General features: G+C 49.7%; 3 protein-coding genes across 3 annotated transcripts; 2 read left to right on the top strand and 1 right to left on the bottom strand.

Annotated features, from left to right (window-relative positions):
• Positions 1–39: 39 nt before the first annotated feature.
• gtb3 (glycosyltransferase family 4 protein) lies at positions 40–9,017 on the bottom strand (the record flags this gene model as incomplete). Its single annotated transcript, XM_057280920.1, has 3 exons — positions 8,754–9,017; positions 8,574–8,663; positions 40–8,502 (listed from the first exon to the last, which is right to left on the bottom strand). The coding sequence occupies exons 1-3, from the start codon at positions 8,829–8,831 to the stop codon at positions 40–42; spliced, it is 8,631 nt and encodes a 2,876-aa protein (XP_057135180.1). The 5' UTR covers positions 8,832–9,017.
• Positions 9,018–10,613: 1,596 nt separating this feature from the next.
• On the top strand, positions 10,614–13,327 carry agd3 (putative extracellular serine-rich protein; the record flags this gene model as incomplete). The annotated part of the gene is made up of 2 exons (XM_057280919.1): positions 10,614–13,001; positions 13,061–13,327. 2 exons carry the CDS (start codon positions 10,614–10,616, stop codon positions 13,325–13,327), a joined length of 2,655 nt encoding a protein of 884 aa, XP_057135179.1.
• A 3,111-nt stretch (positions 13,328–16,438) lies between these two features.
• Positions 16,439–17,407, top strand: N7471_008199 (endo alpha-1,4 polygalactosaminidase; the record flags this gene model as incomplete). Its single annotated transcript, XM_057280918.1, has 1 exon — positions 16,439–17,407. The coding sequence occupies one exon, from the start codon at positions 16,439–16,441 to the stop codon at positions 17,405–17,407; it is 969 nt and encodes a 322-aa protein (XP_057135178.1).
• Positions 17,408–19,648: the final 2,241 nt, after the last annotated feature.

Here is a 19,648-nt window from a genome sequence, read left to right as displayed (position 1 = left end):
GCAGTATGTGCAAGATTGAGGAGGGTGAGTGTATAGAACTCAAGATGAGTGACTAGGAGAAAGCCCGCCAGCCCGAATGAAGTCATCTCTGTTGGCGATACTGACATCCGAATTTCGGTACGGAAGGAAGTCTTCGCGCTGCAAGCCACGCAGCTGTTCCCGTCCGACAGTTGAGACGGAGCGCGAATAGGACTGAGGACGAGATTGAGGACGGGAACCCAGCAGAGACAACCGATGGTTGGAGATCCACATAGGTGACCTATTACCCGGGGAGCTGCCGTTGGACATCGCGGTAGGCCTTGGCGCAAAGACAGGCAGACGAGCGAAGGACTCGGTATCTGTGGAGAGATTACTCATGCTCATAGCCGAGATATCAGACATGGGACGGTGGTAGCCGCCGCGACCGGGTACCTGGGATGCAGAACTGTAGATCGTGGAGATACCGGATTGGGCAGACGAGCGCCAGGAATGCACTGCGCCGCGCGGGATGGTGATGATCTCTTCATCGACGCCAGTCTCGATGGCGGCTGCCACGTCGGCCGGCTCGATCGGGTCGCCAGCTGCGCGGCTGGCCATCATCTTGGCGGACTTGCCAATCCACAACATCTGCTCGTGCTCGCGGAGGTACCGGTCGCCACTGAAGGACTTCTGAACAATCTTGCGGGTCATCATACCGAGTTTGCGACGGTGCTCGCTCTTCTCGTACATGCGGCGGGTGATGGCTGCTACTTCCTCAGGTGTGGGGGCGGAGGTCAGGACTGGCGCAGGCGATGTGTCTTCGCTGTGTTTGCTCCATTCGCCGAGCATGGCAAGCATACCAATTTGTGCCTTTGCTAGGGCGAGGGCGTCGTTTGGTGCGACGACGGCACTGAAGCGGGAGAAGTCATCCGGGTCGCTGAGTACTCGGAGGGAAGCACCTACGTCTGTGCAGACGACGGGGGCTCCAGTCAGAGCAGCCTCTCCTAAGGCGAGAGGAAGACCTTCAGACAGAGACGAGTTTAGGAAAAGCCATGTGTTCTCCAGGACTTTCATGGGGTCGGCAGTTCCACGGAGCGTGACTTTGCCACGAAGACCCTTTGATGCGATAATCTCTTGACACTCGGTAGAGTAAGTCGGGGCCTTGTCAATGGCGCCATAGATGTCCAGATGGTACTCGTCAAACTTCCACTGGTTGATGATGATATCCGCAGCAAGAAGGGCAGTCTTGATGTCCTTGGCATACCAAACGTGGGACAGCATGGTCACAGTCGGACGCTCGGATTTGATTTCCTTGACTGGAGAAAACTTCTGCATGTCAGTGATACCATTGACGACAGGATCGATCTTTCGGCGGAAAGTGTTTCGGTGCTCAATCGTGCCTTGGCAGGTACCAATCTCGACCTCCCAACCGGGGTTGAAGAAGTCTGCACAGGGAAGGATGATGTCTGCGTGATGAAGGGTCAAGACGGAGGTAATTCGCATTAATCCGAGAAGGGCGTTTCGAACAAATGGAGAGAGCTTGCACAGGGCAGATGACAGGCAGAGATTAGTTTCACGCCAACTAATGGCGTGGTCCCAAATCTGCAAGGTACAGTTGCGCTTGATCTTGCATACAACACCATAAGAGGCACTGACGCTGTGATGCGAGGCTTGGAAGGTTGAAGGGATCTTTTCAGGAACCGGGATCGAGAAGATGAAGAGATAGCGGTACCAGAGCTCCAAGGCGACATCGAGGGATGCCAAGGTAGGAAGCTCAGTGTCGAACCACTCAGATGATGGGATGGTGTTCGACATTTCCTGGGTCAGCCACAAATCGCGCCAGCTCTGCTTCACCATTTCACTGTTCCACACCTGAGTCCAATGACGGGACTCCTGGAAGTATGTGTTCAGGTTCACAAGTGCTCGAGTCGCCTGGTGGATATCAGACTTCGAGAGATGAACTGCACGCGCACCCTTAACCAGAGCTGTCAGAATCGGAATGAAGTTCATCTTGATGTCGAACTCGCTCGCGGATGTAACATTGTCCACCTCAGCATCCAGCTTGTTGTGGAACAAACCGTGAGTTGGAGTGAGGAAGTCCATACCCCAAAGCGGGATCAGCTTGAGAGACTGGATGTTCTGTTCGGTCTGATGCTTGGGGACACCAAAATCGTTTGCAGACTCGCAAATCATATGCCATTTGATGGTTCGCAGGGAGTTGATCATATCTCGTCGACAGGCAGAGACACCGCCACCTTCATTCGGCCAGGTACCGTTGTCTGCCGCCATGACATGGAGCGTCTTGTCAGTATCAGTGCCAAAGTTCTTGGAGCGGGTGTTAACAACGGCATCACCACCAGGGCCGAAGTTGAGTAGATCGGTGAGCTTAACAGCGAGCGGGGTCCAGCTGGAAATGTTGTCGTCCAGATCCGCACTGGCCATGATCGCATCAGCGCGGAGATCCACATACTTCTTTGCAGATCCAAGATTGCCCCAGTCACGGCTGCGCCAGTAAGGGGTGAGAACCTTATCTCTGCGCAGAATGCGGTCGTCCATCCAGCGAACAATAATTGCGTCGAAGTCAACACGATCCTTCCACGCCTTCCACATCAAGGAGCGAGCCCGTGAAGTTGACACAACAAAGCGCTTCTTGGTGAGGCCTAGTGTCCGGGTAAGAAGATTTGACTGGAGATTGTCGCAGTAGACAAAGGGGTTATCGTGCACAAAACTGGTATACTTCGGCTTGGACAGTACACCCAGATAATCGTGCTCAATCATGGGCGGAGTCTGCATCTTCTGTCCGTTGATAGTGGTGAAGATGGTGGGATGGAACTTGTGATCATACAGCCAACGACTTTCATAGACATCGGCGCCCTGGACAAAGCTGGCCTCGGTGACCTTGGAGTGAGGAATCCAGCGCTCAACCTTCTCGGGATGGCGACGCGGAGGCGCGCACCAAGACACTGTACAGCTGATGTGAGATAAGACAAACTCGGCTCGTAGCAACTCATCACCAAAACGGGGGTTCTTCCGATAGTGGTACTTGAAGCGGATAAGATTGCCATCCTTCATGTAGGAACCCGATTCGATAAGACCCTTGCGGTTGTACTGGACACTTTGCAGATGGTTTGCTCCTGACACGCAACGTCGTCCTAGTGGAATGCGGTTCGAAGACTTGCTAATCTTGAAGCCCTTCTTAACTGGGGATTGGTAGTCGTAGTGGTATTCGTTGATCACTTTGCCGTCCTTGAACTCCTGCTTGACCAGAAGCAACATCTCACCCGAATAGGTGCTGACGTACCTCAGGGATTTGACCTCCTTGGGCTCGGTTTTGTGCTCGCCAGCGTAGTGGTAGATCTTGAAACCGCCATCGATTTCGTGGTGCCTGAAGGCTGTAAAGGTGCCGTCCAGACTCTGGACAATGACCCGGCTCTTCTTGATATGGATCGTCATACCCTTGGTCTCTTCCCACAGCCGCTTGACGTTCTTGCGGCCATGGAAGAGAAAGAATGACAAGCCTAAATCTTGAGCAATCTTGGAATACACCCAGACCATATTCAATAAGAAGACGATTGGCACACGGATAACAGTCGGAAGGGTTTCAGTGACGTGATTGAACTCTCTCTGGAATTCCGGATCTGCGACCAACGCCACCACAAAGAACTTGACCATTGTTCCCAGCTTGTGGTAAATGTAGCTAGCTGGTGATCGGACTAGAGACAATGCAACCGGGAGCTTCCGAGGTATGTAGGAAATGTACTTTGAAGTCTCGGGCTCTTTGGGAAGAGCGGTTTCTCCAGTTCCCCAGTGAGCATAATCGAGAACGCTAATTGCAGTAGCTGCTCCAAGGTTGCAACGGGCAACATGGATATCGAGGTCATCAGTATCGAATGTGCAAAGACTTTGCTGGAGCCATTGGCGTTGGCTATTGGAGAGGCTGCATTGTTGACCCAAGCAACGCTTCAGTAGCACATCCCGAATTTCGGTTGGCAACTTATCCCAATGGAGATCGGCCTCAAAACCGAGGCAAAGCTGCCGAAGGAGTTCCTTCTTAGCCCAGCGTACGACCGTAGTTGAGTTGGTCTCCTCACGAAGCTGTCGAGCCATTGTGTGAGTTACTCCTCCGGAAACAATCGACCCTGCCAATGATGCGTATTCATGAGGAACACCCATCATAAGCTCTGTGACAGCGTGAAGCAATGTCTCAGCGATAATCTGACAATTTGCGCTAATATCGAGACGCTCGTCTAGGAGTCCTCCCACGGTAATGGCCAACTTTAGCTGGTTTCCGGTACTGCAGCTAAGAGCTCGAATGCCAGGACCGAGAGAGCCAGAAGAGACAAGCTCAATGACAATGTCGCCCTTCTCCCACGATGTAATCGCGGTGTTCACAATATTCTTGGAGCAGGGGAACGCCTCTTCGATCCTAAGTTCTTCTTTGCAAGACATCATAGCGCTCTTGATTTCGACACCAGGATGGACACCAGGATTGAGCCTGAATCGAGAATCAGAAGGAAGCAGTGAATAGCTTTCGAAGAAAGTCTGAAGCTCTTGCTGGGACCATTCGGGGTCCGACCAGGGCGTTGTAAACGCATGGAAGGTGCGGCCAAGTTCCACCGGAGAGTCCACTTTGTTTGGCATACCCATTTTGGCATTCCAGATGGAGAGGATGGCAACGGTCCAGGTGGCGGATCCGAGTCCAATGATCTGCGAGTAATTGGAATTCGGCAGACAGACCTTCAGCGCGATACCGATTGGCAATCCGATACAGATACCAATAATGAGAGGTTTCAGCGCATGAGGGCCTGTGAAGATCTTCGTGTATTGGTACCAGATCAAGCCCGTGTAGGCGAGAACGTAGGAGAAGAAAACCTTCATGCCTTCAATCGAAGATTGGAAGGTCCAAATGAGAGCAGTAGCAAGCGCAAGACTCCAGACATGCCACAAGAGGAATCTAAAAAGGACTCGCCAGTATACCTTTCGCCGGAGTTGTATCTCTTTTTTCTGCGCGAGCCGGATGTCTTTTGCAGATCTGACGGAAATAGGGGCTTTGCTACCAAGAGCATCATGGAGCTCCTGGGCTTTGGTATCAATGAGCACGGCTCCGATCAAATAGTAGGCAAGGGCGAAGCCAACAGCCATTCGGTTGGCATCATTCACCTCACTAGCGGTCACCCCGGCAGCGAGGCCAAGCATGCGATCGCCACTCAGCAGTTGTGCCCATTTGTCGAGAAGCGCAATCACAAAGTAGAGAACACCACATCCCATCTCTTTGCTCGACTGACGCCAGTGAACGAATGCATTGTGCAGACGAAGACCTTTCTGGGAGTTGCGCAGGGTATCAAGTGCAACCTTGGTTTGGATGTTCCAACCAGAACTGAAAGGAATTGGCCTCGGAACATCTGCATGGCGACAGTACCAGTCGAGAAGGAAATTGGTAGACTCCCAATCGCGGGCAAGCTCGACGACCATTGTATCTTTAGATGCTTTCGAAAAAATTCCACGGTTCGTCTCAGCTAAGACGTCTTTCGACAGGGCTTCTCTCGCCAGCTTGAGGGCAGCCGGGTCACTCATGTTTGCAAACACTTTCTCGTCGTCATTTCCATAAGCAGTGATATACCACTTGCGGATCTCAGTATCATCGGTGCGTCGCACGGATTGGTACCAAGTGACCCATTTGGAGGTAACCGAACGAAGGCAGAGCAGGAGAACACCGATGAAGACATAAATAACGGCGAGATAGACAGCCGAGTCGTTGCCAGTCCAGGCCGTGATGATCGGCGCCAAGAAGAGGATTGGGATGCACATGATAATTGGCTTGCGACCAGACAAAAAGGTAGAGCCGGGGTAACTGAAGCTTGCAAGCGAGGCGAAAGTCGAGAAGTAGATTGTCAGAGCGATCAGGTAGAGGTAGAAGATGATACCAGCACGAGGGCCTCGAACACCTGAAATGGCAACAAATCCGATCAAGCCACCGGCCACAGTGAAGGCAATACCAGCGATCAGACGAATGAGAACGAACATGTTCGCTGCTGCGAAGGCCATCGAAATGAGGTAGTAAGGGCCACCACATGCAATCCAGGTACCAATTGCACCGGAAAGTAGCAGAGAGATCATCAGCGCCCAAGTTGCACTGTCTTGTTCATCGGGAGACATGGCAGCAGAGAGATAGAGCCCACGGCCAATCGTGGTAAGCAAGATGATATCAATCAAAGCTGGAATTGCGAAGACACTCAAGAATGTGAATCGCTGGTATCCAGGCATAGACTTAGGCTGCTCATCGGGGTTGACATCAATCTGAGCTCCGGCGTAGGATGTAGCGAGCTCGGGAGCACCGTTCACCCAGTTTGGCGGCTGATGGTCTCCGTAGTATGCTCTGAACCGGTCGGATAGCAACTTTCCGAAAACGCTGGGAGACACGTCGAAGTAAGCTTCACATCGCGATCCAAGGGCAAATGACTCTGCGAAGGCGGCAGCCTGATCGGTATGGTTGTTGAATAGAGGATTCCGATCAGTCACTTCGGCGTAAATCTCATCGAAGGCTCCCTGTCTTGCCGCACAAAAAAGCGCAAGAGCCATCATATCCACGTATGTGTCAACAGAGCCACCTTGAAGAAGCCCGCAGAGACCACTAGTAATGGCGGCAAGGTCATCCTCGCGGCGATACCTCAAAACATCGGAGAGCACACTGTCGGCCTGATGAAAAAGATCAAGACAGACATCGAGAGACGGGTATTTGCATCCTTGATCCAAGTACCAGTTGATACGAGACCTGATCAGATCCTCGGGAGAGGTAGATTTCTCGAGATACCCAACCGTGTTCAGCGCTTTCAACTGAGCAAAAGAAGGGGCATCTACCAGTTGCTTGCGAATGTAGGTGCAGATGGCTTCAGATAGCTCGCTGTGGGAATCAGTCAGAGAGAGGTGCTGCAAGAGAAGTAGGCGCTCTTCAGGGCTGAGAACATCGATATCCTGAATCAATCGACGGGGGAGGCCAGTATCGCGGGACACATCTTGAGACCAGGTTGCAAAGGTTGCCTCAGCCTCGAAGCAAACATGCCGGGGAAATCCCTTTGCTGAGAGGAAGGTGTGAAGAATAGTTCCAGCCAGGCCTTGCGCATTCTTGGATACGTAAATCTCAATACCATCATGTTCCATATCAAAAACGGCCCAAAAGCGGAAATCAGAGCTCTTGCGCAGACCAGAGTCGAGACAAAGATTCACGTGTAACAAATCGTTGGATGCCCAGTTTGCAAGTTCCTTGATTGTGTTGGCCAAATGATTGTCATCTTCGGAGAGATCCAGAGAGTCGTAGAATTGACGCAGAAGGAGTCCAATGCTTTGGATTTTGGTTGTGGGGACGGGATGAAGAAGGTTGAGAGACTTCAGACGTTGTTGAGATTGGACAATTTCTGCAAAGGCCAGTGGAGTCGAGTCTGAACCGAGAGGGAAGCAACCAAGCGAATTGTAGGCCACCCCTGACATGGAGATAGAGAGAGGACTGCCCTGTGACTTGACTTGTGCGACCCATTCTGGAGGATCACGCAGTCGAGCAATTGGGCTATCGGGAGCTTTGGAGTCGTATTCCGATGAATCCAGTAGCGCATCAATAGCAGGGAAAAGTGGCTTGAGAATGTCCCAGCCAGCCTTGTTATCTGGGGAAGGCAATATGTTCAGGTTCGCACGCCAGGTATCGTGGGCCTTCATCATTTCTGCCTCCTTCAACCAACCAAACGCGGGAAGAGGTTCGAGAGTTGTGACGTTAAGATCTGCATCGCGAAGAGCAGCTTCGGAGCCGATCCACGTAATTGCGCTGTAAAAGCTGCACCATTGGATAGACCTGCGGACTATTGCATTGGAAACAGTGACATTGTCGTCGACGGTTTCCCAAGCCATTACCACAAAGTCTCTCATGCAAGATTCAGAAACGAACGCCTTAATTGTTGCTTGTAGTTCGGCCATTTGGAAATAATCCCGCTTTTCGCCTTGAGGCATGATGCTAGCGTTTCGAATGACCAAACCCGCCACGACATCGCTCTGCACGGCCTTTCGATCCTTCAAGAAATGTGGTGGCTCCGACTCGAGATAGACTGCCAAGCCGAGGCTGCTGATGGTCTCGAGAAGCTTTCTTCGTGCAGTAGGACGGAGCACATCTTCCCAATTGGCGAGGAGAATACCAGAAAATGCGGTATCATGAAATCCGCTTGCGAGCAATTCCTCGATCTTTTCGATGACGGCCAAGGCCGATGCCTTTGGAGGGAGCAATTTCCCAAAATCAACACGTCCTAGTACTTGGCTGCGGTCGTGCCTGGAAATAGCCTTGGCGACACCTGCCTGAAAGGGATCCACAACCAGAACATCCCATTCTTGCAAAAGTCTTTCTTGCGAGACAGTAGGTGGGTTTTCGAAGCTTCCCAGGTAGACTCCGAAGCTCGCGGGCTTTCCCTTACTCGGACGTCTGTCAATCAAGTTGAGTTCTCGGTTGGCTAGTTTGGTGAGACGATTGGATACACTCGAAGGCACATTATCTGGTGGCGGTCTCGACTAAATATAGGCTGGAATTAACATCTAGACCAGAGGAGAACAACAGCTTTTCAGTGGCTGCTAAATCATACCTTATAGTATTTGATCAGTCTCTTTACTCCGGAATATACGATTGACAAAGAGCCAGTGGTGACTGTGAATAGCAACACTCCAATGAATATCTAGGGGAAATAGTCAGCATATCTTCGTGCTTTGTGTCTACAATGAGAGCTCCGAGCGTCAAGTTGCAGAGAGGACCAGAATCAACATACAAACTGCCACCAATGTTCTTTCATGGCATCCCAGCCAAGAGGATGTGTCTTGACTGGGAGTTGCTCTACTGCCGTCATTATGTCGAGATGTTGAGTCCTCGACTCGATATGTCTTTGGGCGCAATATAAGAGGCACAAGGTTAGGATAACCTGTTGCCAAGTAGCGATGCGACTTTCTCAAGTGCAAATGCTTATAGTGACATGCTTAAACGAGTGACTGGTATGTTCTGCAAAAAGAAACAAAGGTGTCGATGTAGAACAAAAAAAAAAAAGACAGCAAAGGGGAGCTCAAGTGTTGACAAGGTGATAAGGTAAAAGAGAAGTGGGGGAAGAAGGGCCAAAGTGAATATCCACTTCTCCAAGCTGCATAAGTAAAGTAGACAATTTTGCCTCCTAGGATTTCCCTTGCTCAGTTGTCAGGGGGGTAGAAGAAAAAAAAAAAGAAAAATCTATATACAGAGTAGCTTCGCCTCTTTTGGACTGTTTAGGACAAAGGGTAGGTGTCTAGGCGTCTATTGAAGCAAGAGTTCTCAAAAACACGGCGCAAAAATAGCACACACTAAAGTTTTGGTTCGATGCAAGACTAAAGAAGCTAACAAATGCACGGCTGGCCGATGAGACAGCGGTGGAGCCATAGGTACACACGCCATAGCAGATATGCTGCCATGTGTGGCAAAGCCATGCGATTCATATCGTGGCAGTTATTATCCCGGTCCTGTCTGTTTCCCCCGAGTCTGTTCTCATTGAACATGTCATATCAAGATTGAACAGATCATGTTCCACCCCCCTCTCAAGATGTATCTGTCGGATTTCGCCTGCTTAGCTTGTAAGCTAAAGGATGTAGTTAGACACGGGCTAGAAGGATCATATTATTCTGCGGACAAAACTCGAGGTCTTGGCAAAATAATAATAATAATAATAATTAAAACACAAAAAATAGGAGCTGATGAAACCGAGGAGCGGCAATCGAAATAAAAGACACATACGTCGTACAAACAGGTAAATGAAAATTACTATATATCATGTATTTGTAGCATAACAGGTAAATACGAAGTATCTGAGTCAGCCAAAATACCATACCCCGTACACACTCTGTCCGTTTTAGACTAAGACATTTCCTTTTGTTTCCCCGCGCCAAGTCCCGGACCCGACGAGTCTTTTTCCCCGAATGTTCGGTGGGATTGTACCTGGTCTCGTACCTACATACGGAGTACATAACCTTGGAAGGTAAGACTCGGCGATAAGAGGCCTTTGCGTTGCTCGGCACTGAATATGCAATTTGTTGGGGCTTTTAGCCCTTGTATGGCGTTCTTCATATCTCGGGTAGTCCAATTGCCTAGCCTCAATTTATTATTTTTAACCCAAAAGCAAAAAAAAAAAAGAAATGAAAATAAAATAAAAAGCGATTTCTGACCTAGCCCTGCCAAGATCAATTGTTGATTGACCAATCGCATAGCATGAAGTGCCAACACAGTACCTAGGTACGGAGTAGATTATGTATCTCCAATACTTTCCATTTCCAAATCGCCCGATCTCTCAGACAGAAATAAGATGGAGCCCTACCCAAAACCAGCCACGCCACATGGAGACACGTACAAAGTGATTTTTTAGATACGAGATTACTCCGGAATTAACTAGACACAAAAGGCGATAGGTCTTAAATTCCTTTGTCTTACTCCAAGGTTTCAAAGTAAAAAGTACGGAGTATAAAGATGACGATCATGCACATGTGGGTAGACAGACGCAGGCTAAGTTCATTCGTTCAATATACTCCGTATCGTATTTCATTTTTCTAGCCGTCGTTTGCATTGACCTGCATACTGTGTGACCTTCCCTATCGAGAACCTGGTCAAGATCAACATGGTTGCCGTGCCAGTCTGGGCCTTGAAGGTTGGCTGCTACTACGCCTTTATAACATGCGACACTGCCCCCGGCGTTTGGCCTAAGAATACGCCGACTGTCATCGCCTATCACCCTCCAATCTCGACTCCTTCTAGTACTCCTAGCAGTTCTGTTGGAGTGAGCTCCACTGCGGTCGCTACTTCTACACACTCGTTCACTTCCTCCGTCTCTGTCTCTGTGACTCTGCCTTCCACCCCTATTGGAAGTTCGTCTAGTATAGTTGCACCGAGTACCACTTCTGCAACATCCACCTTCGTTACTTTCACCTCGTCGGGCTCAATCCCGTCAGACTCTGCTTCCGGATCAGTAATTGCCACTGTCCCATCCGGTTCTTCCAGCGTTCCAACTCATAGTGGGTCGTTGCCTGTCTCATCGGGCTCCGCTTCCAGCTCTGCTGTTTCGCCTTCCGGAAGTTCTTCGGCCAGCTCACCCGCCTCGTCCGCTGTTCCCAGCAGCCCGGCTTCTTCGTCGCCTGCTTCAAGTGCTGTTTCTTCGTCAGTCGTTTCGTCTTCGACTGTTTCGTCTGCACCTGTTTCCACAAGTGCTTCTGTCACGACTCCTAGAATGTCGTCCACCGCCATCTCAATCTCGGCTTCTGCATCTGCCACCCCGCTGAACCACGCTGCTGTTGCAGCCGACATTCTGGTCATTGCCAGAGATGCTGCCTCTGCAGGTGTGGCCAGCTCTGGCCTCAATGGATACGGTATCCCATTCACCACTCTGATTGTTCCCTCCGCTGGTGTCGCTCTTCCCAACCTCAATGGTACTGCTGGAGGAAACTTCGGTGGTATTGTCGTTGCCTCTGAAGTCAGTTATGAGTATGGTGGTACCCTGGGCTTCCAGAGTGCCCTGACCACTGATCAGTGGAACCAGCTATATGCTTACCAGCTTGAATATGGTGTCCGTATGGTCCAATATGATGTCTACCCGGGTCCCAAGTTTGGTGCATCTGCTATCGGCGGATGTTGTGACAACGGCGTTGAGCAGCTTGTCTCATTCACCGATATTAGTGATTTCCCCACATCTGGCTTGAAGACTGGTGCAGGTGTCAGCACCAGTGGTCTGTGGCACTACCCTGCGACTATCAGCAACACCACCTCTACCAAGCAGATTGCCTCGTTTGCCCCCACCACAGGCTTTACTACTGAGAGTGTCGCTGGTGTGATCAACAACTTTGATGGCCGTCAGCAGATGGCCTTCTTCATCGGTTTCGACACTACGTGGAGTTCTACATCCAGTTACCTGCAGCACGCATGGATCACTTGGATTACCCGCGGTTTGTACGCCGGATACCGCCGTGTCAACCTGAACACCCAGATTGATGACATGTTCCTCGAGACTGAAATTTACTCGCCGGCTGGTAATAACTTCCGTATTCGCGCCCAGGATCTGAGCAATATTGCCAGCTGGACTGATAAGATCAACGCCAAGATGCCCGCCGGCAGTTCTTACTTCGTTGAAGTCGGGCACAACGGTAACGGAAACATCGAGAACTCTTCCGATACCTCGGATTCTGGCTGGAGTGCTTGCGGAGCTGCCATTGAATATACATCACCTGCTGACACTCCCCTCGAGTGGATCAAACCTCTTGGAACTGGCACTAACCTGTGGCCCGCCGTGCCCACTACTTACGACTGGACTGCTACTTGCACTGCCATGGATGAGCTTCTGGCCTGGTGGACCACCGAAAGCAACCTCAACAAGTTCGCTCACATTTCGCACACCTTCACCCACGAGGAGCAGGACAATGCCACCTACAGCGATGTTTACAAGGAGATCAGCTTCAACCAGGCTTGGCTTAAGGCCGTCGGTATCGACAAGGCCACCAAGTTCACTTCCAACGGTATCATTCCTCCTGCCATCACTGGTCTGCACAATGGCGATGCCCTTCGGGCCTGGTGGGAAAACGGCATCACCAACTGTGTTGGTGACAACACCCGCCCTGCCCTTCTGAACACGCAGAATAACATGTGGCCTCTCTTCACAACTGTTGCCGCCAACGGTTTCGAGGGTATGCAGGTCAACCCTCGATGGGCCTCTCGCATCTACTATAACTGCGACACTCCTGCCTGTACCGTTGCGGAATGGATCGCCACCTCTGCTGGTTCCGGTACCTTCCAGGACCTCCTGGCTATTGAGAAGGGTGAGACCATGCGTCATCTCTTCGGCCTCTTCCACGATGGCTACATGTTCCACCAGGCCAACCTCCGCAACATTGATGTTGATCCGATCACCATCAACGGCGTGTCTGAAAAGTACTCCATTATGCAAGCTTGGGTGGAGACCCAGGTTCAGGAGTTCGTCCGCCTGGCTCAATGGCCCATCGTCACACTCACCCACCAGGAGGTAAGATAAATCCTATTCAACACGCTACAATCTCTCGTTCATGTGCTGACTCCTCATAGATGTCCGCTTCCTTCCTTGCCCGTTTCAACCGTGACAAGTGCGGCTACTCTCTGAGCTACGCCACCAGCAACCAGAAGATCACTGCCGTCACTGTCTCTGCCACTGGCAATACCTGCACTGACCCCATCCCGGTGACCTTCCCTGTTGCTCCTACCAGCACCCAGGGCTTCGCCACTGAGCAGCTAGGTGCTGACCCCCTGACCGTCTGGGTCAAGCTCTCTGGCTCCCCTGTCACATTCACTCTTTCCACCCCTATTTCCTTCTAAAGGTTGCAAAGATGATCGACCTGCCTTCATTTGGCAGGTCGATGTACCTTTTATCAATAATGGTTTCTATATATGTGACGGAGAAAACAGCCATTGCCTTTCTGTTGATACGAATATTGAATGTCCTGTATTCTCTAATGTCTGGAAATATCAAGTATAATTATACGATAATATACAATGATTCTTTCTGAATGATCCTCGGACTTTCCGTAGTGGTTCTCAGCACAATACATAATTAAGGCTTAGTCTGCACAGAGTTCTGAACAGCCTCCTTCCTAAAGAAAAAGAAGTCCTCACATTCACGATACTACCCTCGGACATGTCATCTGGCGGTCTGGCAGAGGGGGACGGTGTCAGCAATTTCGTGCTGCAGGTCCGAGGTGACAATGTCGACAATGCTATACGAGCTAAGGGACGCCATTATCCGACTGATCCGGGGCAAGGTGGAAGATACTTTCAGCACATCTTGTACGCGAGTCATGTAACCAAAAGCAGGAAGAAAGAAGTTCGTTTTACCGATGAGACTAAGCCATCTAAAGCTAACCGATCATGGCAAAAGCAAACACCGGCAAGTCGATCCCGTCTACCCCGTACGGGGGGGCCAGGAACATAAGCACAGTCGTGGCAATGACACCAGGGCCTAACTTGTCTCTCACGCCCTACCACACCATCACCATGCTATCCACCCCGCCCAATACAAAACCACCATCCGGGCAATCGACCTTGTGCCAAGTAGTTCGGAAAATAAAGATCGTGTCTCTGAAGCCGGAGGAGACCAGTGGATGTAGTGCAAATGCAAGTATAGGCTCCTGTATGTCTGAGATACTGGTACATACATTCACCTATATAGTCTACCTGCAGGGTGCATAGAGGAATCTAATTCAGCCATGACATCTGGTTCCAGACCTACAGCGGGGAACCATGTAAGCGATGTGTTTTTGATGCAGCTACTGCATAAAATTACTCGATTGAGTCACGGCCGTGACAAGGAGGCTCAACACTAAATTTGGGAATCACGGCCGCAAGATGGCACCACTTCGGCGATATCCGCTGGAATAGATTCCTGGGCATTCAAGCCACCCGGCCTCGGATTTAATGCGCTCTACGGAGTACCTGGTAATCATGTAGAATGTATGCCATGTATGCCTGCGGCCGGGGGTGGGTTCGGCTTTTGGAGCTTACTCTGACTTCCACTGCTACTGTCGCTTTTTTTTTTCTTTCTTTTTTTTCTGACTATCTCCAGCAGCGGCACGTGTCGGAAACAAATATTACGAGACCATAGAATCAGCCAGAAGGAAAAAAACCTTAGCGTGTATTCTAGGCGAGACACTCATCAAACAGGTCAAGTGTACAATAGAGTGGTGACTTGTCAAACGGCCAAGCTTGTTAATCGCGATCTTGGCATGGGCTCGAGCTCTTTAAATTCTCTCTCGGAAAAGCGAAACTAACGAGCTCGGGATTTCGTACTCAGTGTTCCGCATAGACTCGGATTTGTAATTGCCTAGTCCAGTGGACCTGTTTCGGTTAGCGGGTGTGGCGTCCAACAGATTTGCGGGAAGGGAAGAATCAGGCGATTGGGTTATCTGGGATTAGCGCCATCGAGTTTAGCTTTTCTCTGGTAGTCTATTTTAGCGTCTTCGAGATGTTAGCTAGCCAAGAAGGACTGTGGATAGAGCGGGCCATGAAGGGAGAGAGATTCAACAAAAGTGTTCAATTCGAAACATAAATGGGAGTAATAGTACGGAGTAACTTCGTACTAATAGTGGTAGGTGCAAGTATTTCAAATCTAAATGTCATTATTAAGCTTGCTCTGCACATAAGCGTCATCCAGAGAAGATTTCAATGCATCAGGTGATGGGTATCCTTGTCCTCGACCAGGGCCCAACAAGTTAGCGCTGGATAATTTTTAAAGTGACTGATCGTCAACATTTCAAATTGGTTTAGGCTGTCGGAAGGCTGTTTGGTTAGGGCTAGCAGAATACCGGAATTTAGTGGGTTCCTCGGGTGTTTCGCAAAAAACGCTATTTTCTCGGGTTCCGTGGTAATTACCAAAGTACAATACAATAATACTATATTTGTGACGGCTAAAAAACTCAACCCCGACTTTTGCGATTCTAGGCTAAGGCGCTTGCCAGCACATGCATCTATCCTTTGAGGTTATTGGCAATGTTCCAAATAGAAACATTGGGAGTGCAAAGTAGACCTTTCGATTGCCCCTCAAGTCCTTCTGATGCTGTTGTCCACTTTTGTTTGGTATAGAAAGACAACTATCGAAATAGCTCCATTAGCTCCCAATCCAGCATAGTACTGCTTGGCAAACTGAGATTTCTCTTTCTTTTTTTCCTTCCAAGGTTTGTCTATTTTGGGCGACAAAACATCCTGTGGCTTTGCCCTCAAATTTGATCCATCTTGGCAATTTGAAATTCAACTGTCAGCCCCTGAGCTGTGGCTTGTCTCTCTTCCTCATTGCCTAGTTCTCTTAATATTGACAAAATACTGTTCTACTCCTACTATATGAGATAATATATCAAGATCGACCCAGATAATCAAATTAGCGGATCAGATCAGCAGGTTCCACCACCTTATTTTATTTAATTTTTTGGCCCTGGACTTTTCCAGGTGAGTCGGGGTCTTTTACCGCCCTCTTTGGCCCCTCTAGCCCCCTCTAGCCCTCTGTAGTCCTCTAGGCACCCTCATTTCCTACGTTGCACACCCGTTTTTGTTGATCACCCTCTACCTTGCCCGTTCAAGTGATTTCAGGGTCTTCTGACAGTCATTTTCTTCCGGGATCTAAGGCTGAGCTTTGCTTTTTTCAAACACTCTAACATCCAGGTCTTTCCGATTGTACCCTAGAGGATCTCCCTCAGCCCCCGGCCCTGCGTTCTGGCCCCCTGTATATTTTGAGCTTAAAGATGCCCATCTCCCGAGCTAGTGCCTGCTGATCTTCTCTTCCCTCTTTTTTTTTTTTATCTTTCTCCCGTGGCCTACCCCATACTCGTTCATTAAACACAAATACCCCGCGATTTGGGTTACCACACCCGATCTCATCAACATATTACACACCAGCAACTAAGCTTCTTCGTTTTATCTCCCACTTCACAATCTACCCTAATGGGTGAACCATCATCCAAGACGGGCTGGTGGGCTTGGTCGACCAAGAAGAAGGCTCTTATCTTTGGAACCGTCGCTCTTGTTATCATCGGTCTGGGTGTCGGTCTGGGTGTCGGTCTGGGAATTGGCCTCAAGAACGGCGGAGATGATGATAATGGTGACGGCAACGAGGGCTCCGGCTCCGGCTCCAATACGACAACACCAACAAACACAACCGTGAAATGGCAGCCAGCTGTTGGCACGAAGTGGCAGATTATACTGAAGACCCAGAATAACGAACCGATCTCCACCTCAGTGGACGCACCCATCTACGACATTGATCTTTTCGACAACAACAAAACCGTCATCTCAGACCTTCAGAAAATGGGTCGCAAAGTGATCTGCTACTTCTCCGCCGGCTCGTTCGAGGACTGGCGCGATGACGCCGGCGACTTCGATGCCGCAGACAAGGGCAAGGATCTCGACGGATGGCCCGGCGAGAAATGGCTGAACGTCAAGTCCGCCAACGTACGCAAAATCATGCAGGCACGTCTTGATATCGCCGTGGCCAAGGGCTGCGACGGTGTCGACCCTGACAACATCGACGGGTACGACAACCCGAACGGACTTGATCTCACTAAGGCTGAGGCTATCGACTACGTGAATTGGCTTGCTTCCCAGTCCCACAGCCGTGGTCTCTCAGTTGGATTGAAGAATGGCGCAGGTATTATCGACTCTGTCATTGATAAGATGCAGTGGTGTGTCAATGAGCAGTGTGCTCAGTTCCAGGAGTGTGATACCTATGCGTCCTTCATTGGGGCAGACAAGCCTGTCTTCCACATCGAGTACCCCAAGGGTGATGATACCAACAACAACAAGTCTGTGACGACCAGCCAGGCGAATTCTGCTTGTACGGCCAACAGCTCTGGCAACTTTTCAACTGTTATCAAAAACATGGACTTGGATAATTGGGTTGAATACTGCCCGTGATCGGGGCTTCATGCTTGGAGTAGGCTCGTTTTGTCTAATTGGGAGTTGTCATTGCATGTATAAATACTAAGACTTGATTTTTCGGCACCATCATCCTTGATTTCTTTCCTTTCGTAGCCTTTAAGCACTGTATTTTCATTGGGCCCCGGGGCTGAGAAGAAGAAGAAGAAGAAGTAAATTGGCAGGTCCCTACGAAGTGCATGACGCCGAGATAGAATTATAGAATCCCTAGAATGCACTCGTCATTGTCGGCAATTGATACTTTGCAAAGAGCACCTTTCCCTCCGTGTTCTAATTCATCAACGCCCTCAAAATGACGCCATCGGCTCCCATTGCCTTCAATAGATGGCGACGAGACGCAGGACCACGGTACAACAACTCGCAAGCTCAAAAAGGCGAAAGTGAAAACGCTGGTGTCAGAAATCAGCACGCCCATTACGATAATTAAGCCTAGTGTGAGCACATAATCGGCATTTTCTGCCTGAGTTGGAGCCCGCTAGCCTGACAACAGTCGCCCGACACCTTTTTTCCCAGGGTATGCGTTGTACTCACCTCATGCTCACCCACTCTGACGAAGCAGCTTATTTCAAGCGCACATGCCGTAACTCTACAGTGGCATTGGGTGGCATTGGGTGGCACTGGCACCAATGCGAGCCCAAATCTCATCACAGAGCAACTATCACCAGCGCCATCGTCGGCGCAAACTTCTCTTATTTCTAGCGGCTTTGTATGCATATACTATAGTCCCTAGTGGCTGTGACTACTACCACTAGTGAATATGCCCAATTCCCCGAGTTTTCCGCGTGGCCGGATTGTTCATGGCGTGACGTGACGCAAAAATTGGGCGAGGTTACTAATGCCCGGCTTTTGTCACAACCATCCGGCAACAGCTGTTTTTTGTCATTTTAAAAGGTATTAGACATTGCTTATGGCTTATTTGACTAAAGCTCTGAAGTACCCGGATACACGTCAAACCGAATATGTAGGTAACAGGACTTAATCCTTGTCCATTTTCTCTTGTATTTTGCCACCACGGGTACTTAGGTATAATTATAGATCACTTCTTTGTTCCTAGTCTTGAAGTAGAACAAAGCAATTACTAATACACTCTCATTGCCCAATTGGTCTCAATGAAACAAAACCAGGAGTTCTAGCGCAATGAGCGGGCATGGTATTTCCCAAAGTGAACTTGATCAGTGACAGACGATGTTAGTCTTGGCAGACCTGGTAAATGGATGCGTTGGAGCGGTGGATCGAAGTTCTTTACTGGTCTGATTGGTTAGGTTTGAGAGTTCATCCAACCTTGGAAATGCTCGGTTAAGTTCGTCTCGGGCCTTTGTGGGGAGGGAAATGGGTTCATTCGGTAACTTTGCTTTTCAATATGTTTGGGGTATTTTTGCAGTATTTTTGCAAGTACTTTTTGAGGTTTGATTACATACCGAGACGTTAGACCGGTTATTTATATGTATCTTACGTATCAATTGTCAGGTACCCAAGTAGTTCAATTGCTCAGACCTCGAGTTTTGTTGAGACTTGCCATAATAATAGACATATCAGAAATCCTCATGGGAGCTCCTTGCATAATCCCCCTGTGACTGAAAACCGAAGTCACACGTAGAGTGTTACTTACCGAGAGAGGTATGTTGTACTATTTTTACCATATTGTGTTATACTTCATACCACTTGCGAAACACAGGATGGTCCAGTGTCTATTCCGTAGAGCCTCCTCTCTTCCCATCAACCGTAGTTCAGTAGTTTGACCTGGTTTCATCGCATGAAATTTTTTGCATGTCTCAGCCGATCTCAGAACACGGCAGGACTTTGGGTTTCTAGTTCCCGATGCTCACTCCCGACCAGAATGGCCAGTAGAAACGCGCGATCACTTTTAGTCTGTTTTTCTTTCTCTCTACTTCTCTGCTTTCGGCATAGCCACGTGTGATATACCCGCCTACCAATAACAAGCGTACCTTGGAACCTGCCCGCCTCGCGTGGTCCTAAAAGCAAGGACCCAAGGGATGGAAAGGCGCTAAGATCGGTTACCCGAGTGGCTCACCTAGGCGGATCTACCCCTGTTCCAACCAACCCTAAGCGGCTAGGTTTGTGTTCCGTGTTCCCTCCACTTGTTTGGACTAATGTTCACTCCGCCCGGTACGGAGTAAAAATCTCTGCAACACGGCCCACGGTTGCTATAACGGAAACTAACACCCAAAGCGGGATGGTGGTGGATCGATTAGAAAAGTT

The sequence above is a fragment of the Penicillium samsonianum genome, assembly GCF_028829775.1.
Source record: "Penicillium samsonianum strain IBT 33392 chromosome Unknown utg000004l_segment0_segment0, whole genome shotgun sequence".
Classification (NCBI taxonomy): Eukaryota; Fungi; Ascomycota; class Eurotiomycetes; order Eurotiales; family Aspergillaceae; genus Penicillium; species Penicillium samsonianum.
The sequence above is the reverse complement of the archived record's forward strand: the minus strand, read 5'-3'. Positions and strand labels throughout refer to the sequence as shown.